The 12863-nt window shown below is 33.3% G+C and overlaps 1 protein-coding gene across 1 annotated transcript in view; it reads left to right on the forward strand.

Moving 5' to 3' along the window:
- B3GAT2 (beta-1,3-glucuronyltransferase 2) overlaps window positions 1-12863 on the forward strand; it is an 88298-nt gene that overhangs the window by 41060 nt on the left and 34375 nt on the right. The window contains exon 2 of the mRNA XM_031964662.1: window positions 832-976. Within this exon, the coding sequence (XP_031820522.1) occupies window positions 832-976 (145 nt within the window). The remainder of the gene's footprint in view (window positions 1-831; window positions 977-12863) is intronic.

Genomic DNA, 12863 nt, shown 5'->3' on the forward strand with positions numbered 1-12863 from the left:
AACAGAACCCATGATTTCATTGGGTAAAAAAAGGAATTCTACCATGCATATGATTATCTTTTCTGCAATTTACAATCCTAAAAATCCTAATATTTTATTTATTTTAATATATATTTTAGAGTATCTATCCAGCTTAGTCTCCCTCTTCCCATATTGAACAACTCAAACCAGAAAAATTCCCACTTTGAGCTGCTTAAAAATGTATGAGTCTCTGCATTTTAATGCAATTTAAAGTCTTGGAATTGCCTAGGGGTACTAAAATCAAGTAAATTGCCCAGGGTTACATAGCCAATCCCAGTCAAAGTCCAGGTTTATCCCTGAATTTGCTGACTCCAAAGCCATATTCTCTCCATGTAAATATGGAATTCGAAAAAGGGGGGAGTGAAGTGGGGAGTGACATGGGAAAATTGAATTAAAAAATTGTGAAACCAGAAAATAGAGAATCTGATATTTATTAGTGATTAAGAAGAAAAAAAGAATTTACATACATATGTGCATTATATATATGGAGAGGGGGAGCAGAAAAGGGGGGAAGAGAGAGGAGATGAGGAAGAGAAGGGAGAGAGAGATCCATTCATTTTGCTACTTTAAGTACTTTACTAAGTACTTAAGTGTACTTTTATTTTTTCTCACTTGTTAACACAAAGCCTTTAAATAATTTTACATTAATATAGCAATTTAGAATGTAACAAATGGGTCTGGGATCTTTCCACCCTTGGAAATATCCAGATTTGGTCTCTAAGAATGGAAGCAAAAGACTATCTCCACACTCCCCTTCTAAAATCCATTTTCTAAAACATTTACATCAAAGCTTTTTTTCCCTTTTCATAGATGCGTACAACAAGAAAGGTCTCTGTCTGGCCAGTGGGCCTTGTTGGTGGGCGGCGCTATGAACGCCCCTTGGTGGAAAATGGCAAAGTCGTAGGCTGGTATACAGGCTGGAGAGCTGATAGGCCATTCGCCATAGATATGGCAGGTAAGTGGGCATCAATAGCATCCTTTCTTTCTGTCATGAATCATATTTTCCTTTTTTGTTTAGAAACCCACTATGTAAACAAGAAATATAACTCTAAAAAGCCAATTAGAATGCATATGCTCCTGAAATTACACATTTCACCATTTTGACCTAATGAAATATTTACAAACCATTGAACATAGTCGGTTAGGAAAAGTAGCAGTTTATTATGCAAGTAGAAAATGCTTATGTCATATTTCTCACTACTATTGAAACCTCTTGGGTGGAGGGTGGATTAACTGAGAAATGGAAATTTTCTCTGTGCACATCGATTAGTCTCTAGTATATACAAAGACTTTTTAAAAAATACAGTATATATATTTCTTTTTTAAAAGTGGTTGCAAAAAATGACATAAAATTGGATTGTATCTTTTGTTTGTTTACTTTCAGCATGTAGTCTTTTTCTGTTTGCATTCTTTAACCAGCCATAGCTAGTGGAATAGTGCCTTTGGTAGACCCTGTGCCCAAAGATGCGCTTTTATCATGAAATAACTCATTTTCTGTGGGATATATAGAATGATGACAGTGATAACTGTGGCAGCATATACTTTGAAACACAAGGCATAGTGGAAAAATCATTGACATCTACAGCCCAGTAGATGAAGGCAGAAAAGCTTCAAAATTGATGTCATCAATCTTCAACCATAAAGCATAGTTCTGTCTCTCTGTCAGCCCATGCTTGGTCAATCTTTTGTGTATACATCTCAACTGTAAGACAGAATCTCCAGTGCTCAGAATTCTAATGTGGCGACAGCTGTTTTCCTAACAAGAGAAGGATTGCAGGAATTATGTGCCTTCCAAAGGGGAGTTATTCTTATTAGTGTCCTAGTAATGGAGGTTCAATTGTATGTTTGGAGAAAACTAAAGGAGGTAGTATCAAGAACCATGCTACACTCCTGACAAGCTAGTACCCAGGACAGCTACCCTCACTATTTATCTTCTCTTTATTGTCCAATCTTTTTTCTTACTACCTGAATTTGGATAGAATTTCAACTCAAGAATTATGTATGATCTTAGTTTGTGATGAACCTTTGAGGATTCTAATTCTCTGTTTAAAAAAAAAACTATTAATAAGTGCAAATGATTCAACATGGAATAAGAGTATTCTTTTTCTTATAAATGTATATACAAGAATAGTGGAGAGGAGGAGAAAACTGTCATCCATATTGCTGTCAAAGTGATTTTCCTAAAACTTAAATCTGATTTTGTCATTTCCCACCCTTACCCTAATCCCCCACCCAAATACTTGATAAAAGTCAGTTACATCTTTTGTAACATATTTTGTTACATCCTTGATCAAATATGAAGTCCTCTGGTTTTAAAGTCTTTTTCAATGTGGTTCTTTCTTATCCTAAGAGACAGCTGGGTGGTTGAGTGGCTGGAGTGCAAGGCCAGAGTCAGGAAGACTTGAGTTAAAATTTAGCCTCAGAAACTTGCTATCTCTGTTTCCTAGAGCAAGTTGCTTATTTGCCTCCGTTTGTTGTGAGGCTCCAGTGAGATAATATTTGTAAAATGATTAATATAGTACCTGGCACATAGCATGCTCTACGTAAGTGGCAGTAATTATTAGTAGTAGTAGTAATAATAATCATAAGTAATTATAACAATAGTATTTACTTTGCTCTACTCTAAAATAGAGCTTCATTGACCTACTTCATGTTTCTTGAACAAGGCACTCCATCTTTTGACTTTGCATTAGAATACCTAGTGTATTCTGTCCTCTCACTAAGGTCTCTTCCGTCAAAACTCAGTTCAACTATACCCAAAGGATTATCAAACTGTGCATACCCTTTGATCCAGTAATGTCTTTACTGGGCCTATATCCTAAAGAGATCATAAAAAAAGGGAAAAGGCCCCACATGTATAAAAATGTTGGTGGCAGTCCTTTTTGTAGTGGCAAGGAACTGGAAATTGAGTGGATGCCTATCAGTTGGGGAATGACAGAGTAAATTATGGTTATATAAATGTTATGGAATATTACTGTTCTATAAGAAATGATCAGCAGGAGGATTTCAGAGAGGCCTGGAGAGGCTTACATGAACTGAGGCTAAGTGAAGTAAATAAAACTAAGAGGACATCGTACACAGCAAGGACAAGATTATATAATGATCACTTCTGAGGGATGTGGCTCTTTTCAACAACGAGATGATTCAGGTCATTCCGATGGTCCATCTGCACCCTGAGAGAGGACTGGGGGAACTGAATGTGGATCACAACATAGTATTATCACTTTTTTGTTACTGTTTGCTTACTTTTTGTTTTCTTTCTCATTTTTTTCCTTTTTGATCTGGCAATTTTTTGTGCAACATAGTTGTGGAAATATGTATGGAAGAACTGCAACAACAAAAAAAGATTAAGTTGGCTTAAAATGTAAAAACAAAACAAAAACAAACCCCCCCCCCAACAACAACTCAGTTCAAATTCCACTTCCTTCAGTTGGTCTTTCTCATTTTCTGCTCTGTCCCTTATTCCCTTTCATCCCTGGTGCCTTCCTTCTGAGATTATCTTCCATATTTCTGTACATAATTATTTATATGTTGGCTTTATCATTACAGAGGTACTTTTGAAAGAAGTATGTTTTTGTATTTCTTTATATCCTCATAGCTTTGCATTGTGCTTGGCACATAGTTAACATTTAATATGTGCTTATTGACAGACTGAATTATTGATAAAGGGCCTGAAGGCAATCCTGGTCCTCTATTCCTAGTATTTTACAACTTTACCTTTATTTATATGGCCATGAGATAGTTGCATTGGTATGTAATGACTTTTTTGATTCAGACATGCCCCCAGTTGCACAAGGCAGTTATATACTCTCAAGTGAAACAGCTTAAACCAATATTTTAATTTGGTTTGAAATGCAGAGCAATTATGTTGGCATGGCAGATTTTGAAGCTTGTCACGTTTGTAGAATGGTTTCTTGGGAAAAAAAAATGAAATTTGTAATAACGGTATCTGATGGAGGCCTGAATTCAAAACTTGTGGTGAAAGGGATGTTTTGAATCGTGAAGTTGCTGTGTTTACCTCCTTAAAAAAGTCATTTTCCCCATGAGTGAGCTATCTTTCATGTTTTATTCACAGAAAGAGGCAGCCTCTCCTAGATGCTTTTTCTAATACATCCTCCTGATATGGCAATGACTCTGAGTTTTTGAAAGCTATTTGAGTGAGCCCCAAACTCCACTTGATTTTTCTAAGCCAGAATGGGATCCCCTAAAGATTGCCAACAAATTTGTGTATCTAATGTCCAGTCTAAATAAGTTTTAAAAGATTCATCATAATAAAGTTAGTCACCAGGTAATTAATATTTTTGACCATGGTTAACTCTTAAAATAAAATCTACTAAAATGAGAAAGATGTTTTAGGATAATAGAATCATAGATGAGAACTTAAAGGGATTTTAGAAGGAATATAGTCTATTCTCATTTTATAGATATGAAAACTGAGGATCACAGTGACTAAGTGATTTGCCCACGGTCTTGCAGGTATTATGTAGGATCAGATGAAAAAATATTTAATTATAAAATGTCTATTTTGTGCTAAGCACTGTGCTAGTAAGTGGCAGAGTTACAGTTTCACCCCATGTCATCTGACTCCAAATATCCCACAATTGTTCCCTGTATCAGTGAACTTAATAGTGAAAGAGAGGAATTAAGTTAGTGAAATCTCAGATCCTTGGTTTTCAGTCTGAAAAGGGTAGAAAATGCAGTGGAAGCAGAATGGTCTGAAAGAATTCAAATGGATATAGGAAACCTTCATTCCAGGTTTGGTTCTACCATAAACTGCCATTAATTCTATAAATTTGGTCAGCTTTCTTAATCTTTATAAGACTTTAATTAATTTCTTCATTTATAAAAAGGTATGAAATGGTAGAGAAATAAAGCTTTAAAATTATGGTTCTGTAATTATGAATTATAGTTATATGAATGAATGTGACTATGAAAAATGTGGAAAATTTTCTAGTCTGTATTTTGTACTCACTATGACTGTGATCTTTTTTTTTAAGATTGTAAATTTTTTTCTTTTATATCCTGGGATGCTGCCATTTACTTTTTTTTATTCTGAATCTAACAAACACTAAATAAGACAAGCATTTCCATAATCAAAGAAGAACAGAAAATATTTGCATATGTTAATGTGAAATCAGTTCTCCCAATATACAACAAATTCTGCATATTATTTTTAAACTTTTCCTACTTGTTTGTGTTTCTTATTGACTTTTTTTCTATATTCTTCTGTATACATTTCTAAAAAATGCTTCAGTGAACTATTTTTCCAAGCTTTTCTTTGGTATCATTCTGGCAACTCTATTGCTACTCTCCCTTTCCTTAGAAATTCCCTGCCCCAAACAAAATAATTTGAGAGAAATAAAAATAAATCCCTTGTATTAAATATACATATTCAGGCAAAATAAATTACTACATAAGCCTTGTCTGAAAATGTCTCATTTTGAATCTTAACTTTATCACTTTGCTATCAGGAGATAGGTAGCTTGATTCAGCAATGGTGCTCTGGAATTGTGGCTGATTATTACAATGATTAGTTATTTTAATGTTGTTTTTCTCTGTCAGTTGTTCTTTAGATTCTGCTTACTTCAGTATAAGTCAATTCATGCAAATATTCCCAAGTTTTTCTGAAGGCATTCTTTCTGTCATTTCTTAACAGCACAGTAATGTTCCAATATATTACATACCATTGTCTGTTCAATCATTCCCCAATAACTATTCCCCAAACTTTCATCAGACTCTTAATTCTTTTCCACTATACAAAGAGATTCCATTAGTATTTTTGTCTGTATGAATACTTTTCTTCTTTCTTTACTAATAATCATATGCTTTAAAAAATAAAAATATCCTTGAGGTAAAAAGAGTATGTTCATTTTAGGGACTTTTTGTTCATAGTTTCAAATTATTTTCCAGATGCCTAGACCAATTCATACTTTCATTAACAAATTAGTGTGCAGCTTTTATCATTTTCATTTTTATATTTTTGGTCATTTTTGCCAATTTGAGAGGTATGCAATAGAATTCAAAAACAGGTTAAATCTGAAATAAGTAGGAAATGAAGGTTTGAGCCTCTGGACATATACATTTATTAATAAATGCATGCCAGAAATAACTATATGGCTATGTATACATATATTGTGTTTAATATATACTTTAACATATTTAACATGTATTGGTCTACCTGCCATCCAGAAGAGGGGCTAGGAGAAAGAAGAAGAAAAGTTGGGACAGAAGGTTATGCCAGGGTCAATGCTGAAAAATTACCCATGCATATATCTTGGAAGTAAAAAAACTATGATAATAAAAAAAAAAGAAATGCATGCCAATTGCATAACAAAGCAGGACCAAGCCTCCTCAGATTGACACTGGACCCTAAATACAGTTTATTTTGCATTAAAATAAAATAATTAGCAGGATACAAGATTAGATGATATGATTTCTACTTGGGAGAAAGATTAGGGACTTTCTAAAATTGGGAGGGAGAAAACCAACTAGTGCAATTCCCTAAAATCAAAAAAAGAGGTGTCTTACTCCTCTTACCCCACCAAGGGTCTGTATTCAATCTGAGGAACAAGAAAAACTGTAAATGATTGATTGATTAACAGCCAATTTTCAGATAAGACATATGGGTTGCTTGAAATGTGTAATTGTGAAAAACTCCTTACATCAATCTTTTAATCTGACTGCATTTCTAGTCAACATAACCTAGGTCCTTAGTTAAGAATCTTTAAGCAACAGGTAGAAGTGGTCCAGCTCTCCAGGCCCACAAAGATAAGTTCAAACACTGAAATAAAACTGTTGTTTTTTTGTTTTTTGGTTTTTGGTTTTTTGTGTGATTCCCATAATTGAATAAGGCTTTCTCAGAAGATACAATCAAACAGGACCCATAAGTGAGCAGAAAGGAACTGATTCATAAGATGGAATCAGTGTGGTTCGCTCAATTCTCATAATTCTACTCCTACTTTTGATTCATGAGGGAGAAGAAACTTCCCCTGTGGGATTACTTGTCTATAAGCCAAATTTATAAGGATTTTTAATGTGCTCATGCTTACTATTAACATTATACAACAAAAAAAGACCACTAGGAAGCATTCTCCTGTGTACTCTAGTACAACCGTTAATACAAAGCTTATGAGTGATGATGATCAGATCCCCTAAGGAGAAAAATCTTGTGTCTGTAAATAGACTCTCTCTATAGATAGACCAAACTATTTAAGGGCTCACAATGGACTGATTTTGAAAGGGGAGATTTACCAAAGTAACCAAGAAAACTCAGCGGACATAAACACCATGAAACAAAAGGCCAAGCAATGCAATGATGATCATCAATATTAAATTATATCAAATCTCTTTGCATCCTAGTAAACCAATCCTAATGTCCATTTAATCAGCATTTTGTCTTGAGTCCCAGATGCCCCATGAAGATATCTAGTCCTTGAAGATTTCATATCTTGGATAGTCTGGCCTCATTTGCAAGATAATTTCTGAAGGAGTCTCTTCTCTGGTTCCAAATCACTTGTAGAGATTCCCAAATGATTCTATTAAAATACACTACTAACATGATTTAATACAATTTAGTACAACTTTTTAAATTTGGTTCTCCAAAATGAAATATCAGAGAATTTCAGTTTTTATACACTACTTGTTGTTTCTTTCTTTACTAGTATATTGTTGAGATTCTAACTTGTAAAAGGAATCCTCCTGTCTTTTAAAATTATCAGTCAAGTACTTTAAAATGGTAAAAAAATTTACTTTCTTTACAATTAATATAATTTTATATGTAACTCAATCTAATTTTGAAAACTCATTTACTAAAACATATTCAAAGTCTGAATTTCCCTGCTACATTATATAATATATATTTATATAAGACATACACATGTATATAGTTCTTGGAGGGGCAGTTAATCCTGTTGCTTTCTAAAAATTTACTATTTCATTTAATTAGCAAACATTACATCTTTGCCTTATTACTTTGTCTAATTAACTCCTTAAGATAATATCATCCCTATATTACAATTTGATTACAAATAGATTAAAATTGTAAGAAATGTCACAATTGCATCCTATTATAGTTAACTCTGAGATATTCTACTGTTAATCAACTAATTAATAGACTTCATTATACTTACAAAATGTCTACTGCTCACTGCCCTGGTTAGAGAAAATTGCTATTAAAGTAAAAGGAGAGATGTAATTATAACAATGTTAAGATTCTTCTCCTCAAGAGCACATACTAACCTGACATATACCATAACAGGGAGTAAAACTTATTTACCTTTGTTTATTCCAGGCAGGAGTCATAGATAAATAATCTTTCTTAAAAATTTTTAATAGTATTTTATTTTTTAATTACATGTAAAGATAGGTTTCAACATTTATTTTTGTAAGATTTTTGAATTCCAAAAAAAAATTTTTCTGTCTCCTTTTACCTCCTTCTTCCTCAAGACAGCAAGCAATCTGATATAGGTTATATATGGACAATCATTTTAAATATATTTCTATATTAGTCATGTTTTGGAAAAAAGTCAGAACAAAAGGGAAAAATCACTAGGAAAAAAAAGGCAAACAAAAAAAAATAGTGAAAATAGTATCCATCTGTTATGAGCCAGAACTTGAAACAAGGTATTAAGTCAATATCATTGATAGAAACAATATTTATGTTTACACCTTTGAGAGAAACAAATCTCAAATCAAATCTGGATTTACAGCTGCAAAATTAAAATCACCTTTTCCCACATTAAAATTTAGAGCTCAGGATTAACAATTATCTCATTGTCGAAGATTTTTGGAATCACTTTCATCTTTCCATAAACTTTTTATTTATTTTCTTTTAAAAAATCATCCTAAAAGGGGCAGCTAGGCATAGTGGATAGAGTACTGGCCCTGAAGTCAGGAGGACCTGAGTCCAAACCAACCTCAGACACTTAATACTTCCTAGCTGTGTAACACTGGGCAAGATGTTTAACCCCAGTTGCCTCAGGAAAAAAAAAAATCATCCTAAAAGCCAAATCAATTCTTTCATGTTCACAGCCTAAGCCTCTTTCCCCCAGGTTTAGCAGTTTTAACACCAAGTAAAAACATAAGGAGAGATTCAAATTCTCACCTTTCATTGAAGATCAGAATATTCTGAAGCTTGGAGGATATGTCCATGGAATGGTCTTTCACAGACTGAATACTATAATAATTAATTATTTCCCAATCTATCTAAATAACATCTTTATTCCATAAAATTTCTCCTGTGATTTGTCACAAAATTTTACATAACCCCAATAAATTATAATTTGTTTAGTCATTTCAGTCATGTCTGAGTTTTATAACTTCATTTGGAATTTTCTTGGCAAAGATACTAGAGTAGTTTGCTATTTCCTTTTCCAGCTCATTTTACAGATGAGAAAATTGAAGCATATAGAATTAAGTGACTGGCCTGGGACACTACTAGTAAGTGCCTGAGGCCAGATTTGAACTCTGGAGGATGAATCTTCCTGACTGTAAGCCTAAGTACTCTATCCATTGTGCCTAGTGATAGCTAGCTAATACTGTTAGTATTGTTACTCTTTAGTTCCTAAGAGCTTTCAAATGTATGGTTTCTTTCTAATATTCTTTGGTGACCTTGTTTCTGATCTCCTAAACAATTCTGTTACGTAAAACTTTGAAAGTTTTACTTCAACCTCTCAAAAAAGACATTTCTAGTTCTTGGTAACCTTCCCACTTCCCATCATTGTGAATAACTATTCCCATTATCTAGAATGCAATATGGGCCCAGGTGACGGTACGAGTGGGGTAGGTAGACCATCCACAGGAATCCCTTTTTGATTTAAAATCATCCTTCCCATTCCGTAATAAAATTTTACTCATTTTTAACTTGCTTCCTGATTTAAATAAGCTTTCCTTTTTTTGTCATTAAGAAAGACAAGAAGTGACTTAAAGTTCTAGATAAATTTTAAAATGCAAACCACGTACTTAATTTTTTATCTCTTTACCCTGGGATTACTTTTGGATTAGCTATATTCTTTCCTTATGTTCTATCACTGTAGGTGATCTGTTTGTTTGTTTTTTACTCCTGAAACTTTCACAGAATTTTAATTTTTTTCTTAAAACAATTCAACAGAATGGTACCTAAAAACTCATTAAGATATTTCATTATAGCTTAAACTTCTTCTAAGGGTCTTATCAGATTAGACAAAGAGAAGGAGGATAAATTCCTGCAATTATAAGAGATCTTGGGAGCTCTCTCCTACAATCTTAAAAGTTAATCTACAAACTCTTCAATGATTAATCTCCAATATCCTTAATTCCCAAACTTCCATAGTCTACTACATAGACATCCAAAATCTACTATTAGCAATTAACCATAATTTATTTGGAATCTCAAATTCATTTATAATGCCAAAAAATCCTGCAAACCAGGGAAAAGTTTTCCTTTCTTTGATTATCTGACCTTATCTCTGTGACCACAATGTGGTCAGGGCTGAAATGACAGAGAGAATGTATTGTGCAGATTTTTGTTTAAATTTAATTTAACACTGATAATCTTAAAAGAGAGTTAGTTCCTACTTTGGGCATCAGTATTTCAAGGATATATCTTTGAAATTTCATTAGTCTTCTTCAGCATACTAAACTCTTTGGCTTCATTTCTAGCTGGCTGCATTTCCCCCTTGAATCTCTCAAGGTAGCAGAATCTATAAATGCTAAACATAAAGCATTTATGCTTATGACAAAGCATTCTTTTCCAGAGCATTTTACAAAGACATAAAAACACAGATAAAACAATAAAACAAACACATATTTGCTGGCCTCCATATTTTCTACTAAAAGCATAATCTCAAAGATTTTAATTTGCCATCAAATTTGGGACCTTATTTGGATTTTCATATATTTTAGCATAATTTGAGAGTTTTATCTTCATTCCCTCCACTCCTGCATGGGAAGTTCCAGACTAATAAGACTTTCCATAAGGGAATAACATTTTAACAGCACACTGTTTCTCTGATCTCATGCCAAAAGAATTTCATCCAAGGAGGAATCGATCCTTCATTATGTAATTATTACCAGAACCTATTGTTTCTTTTAAGGGAGTATTTCTGCAGTTTTTTATCATTACCAGATGGGAATCTTTTCTTTAAAAGGAGTATCTCTTAACTAATTATTCCCTTAAAAGAAATATTTTCCTTGACAATATGGGGGGTAAACCATTCCCAGCAATGTGGGAGTAAACCATATCTTTCCTCAGAAGAATTTGATGTCAAAAGGGGAGTCCAACCTCCAGAGTCAGTCTTCAATGAAAAAGTCCCAGGAAGAATATTCAAGGAAGTTTCTGAGAGGCTGTTGTGCAGGGAAGGGAGGCAAGGCAGGGATTGGTCAGAATCCTGACTCAGTTTGGCAAACTCAGCTAGTTTGCCAAAAACTGTAAAGAGGGAAATCTGAAATAACAGGAAACAAAGATTCAAGTTTCTGATCATACCAGTTTATTAATATATATTACATATAATTTTAAATATATTACATATTACATAATAATATGTATATATTATATAACAAACCATGCTTCTTCAGCTTGACACTAGAACCCAAATACAGGGGAGGCAGATTTGTATGCATTAAAATAAAATAACTAACAAGATATTAAACCCGTGTAAAAGATTAGATAATTTTATTAATAATTGGAGGAAAGATTAGAGACTTTTCAAGTTGGGAGAGAGAGAAAGCTAATAGGTGCATTTCTTTGAAATCAAAAAAGAGATATCATTCTTCTTGTTCCCCTAGTGTCTATATTCAATCAAAGGAATAGGAAACTATAATTTACTGACCAGTACGTTGTCAGTTTTCAGATAAATCATATGGGTTGCTTGAGATGTATAACTGTGAGAAAGCTCTTTGCATCAGTCTTTGGATCTGACTACATTTCTTTTTTTTTTTTTTTTTAATAGCCTTTTATTTACAGGATATATGCAAGGGTAACTTTACAGCATTAACAATTGCCAAACCTCTTGTTCCAATTTTTCACCTTTTGCCCCCCCACCCCTTTCCCTAGATGGCAGGATGACCAGTAGATGTTAAATATATTAAAATATAAATTAGATACACAATAAGTATACATGACCAAAACGTTATTTTGCTGTACAAAAAGAATCAGACTCTGAAATATTGTACAATTAGCTTGTGAAGGAAATCAAAAATGCAGGTGTGCATAAATATAGGGATTGGGAATTCAATGTAATGGTTTTTCTGACTACATTTCTTAACAGCATTATCTGGGCCCTTAGTTAAGGATTCTATGCAACTGGTCCAGTTTTCCAGCTCCATGGAACTAGGTTTGAGAAATGCAACAGTTTTCTAAAAAAAACTATTAATTCCCCTATTGACTAAAGTTTTCTCAGAAGACACAAATTGGACTGGATCCATAATTGAGCAGAAAGAGAACTGATCTAGGTTCAGAATTGAATTACAAGATAGAGTATGTTCATTCAATTCCCACATTCTCTGAATTTTATTTGTATTTCACTATTAGTGATTGAGTGTTTTTTCATGTGGTTATTGATAGCTTGTATTTCTTCCTTTGATATCTGCCTGTTTATATCACTTAAATAGTGCTGGTTCTTATGTGTTTGAATCAGTTCCTTATATAACTTGGATATCAGATTTTTCTCAGAGAAAATTCCTGAAAAAATTTTTTCCTGTTAACTATTTCCTTCCTAATTTTAAATACATTCTGTTTGTGTTGAAATGCTTTCCCCTCCCCTTCTTTTTTCTGGACTTTCCCCAAGGTCTTCCTTGATCCTATCCATATTTGCAATAAGTATTCCTTCATTGCTCTTCTAACATATTTATGATGTGATCTTTTA

Source organism: Sarcophilus harrisii, chromosome 4 (assembly GCF_902635505.1).
Source record: "Sarcophilus harrisii chromosome 4, mSarHar1.11, whole genome shotgun sequence".
In the NCBI taxonomy this organism is placed as follows: domain Eukaryota; kingdom Metazoa; phylum Chordata; class Mammalia; order Dasyuromorphia; family Dasyuridae; genus Sarcophilus; species Sarcophilus harrisii.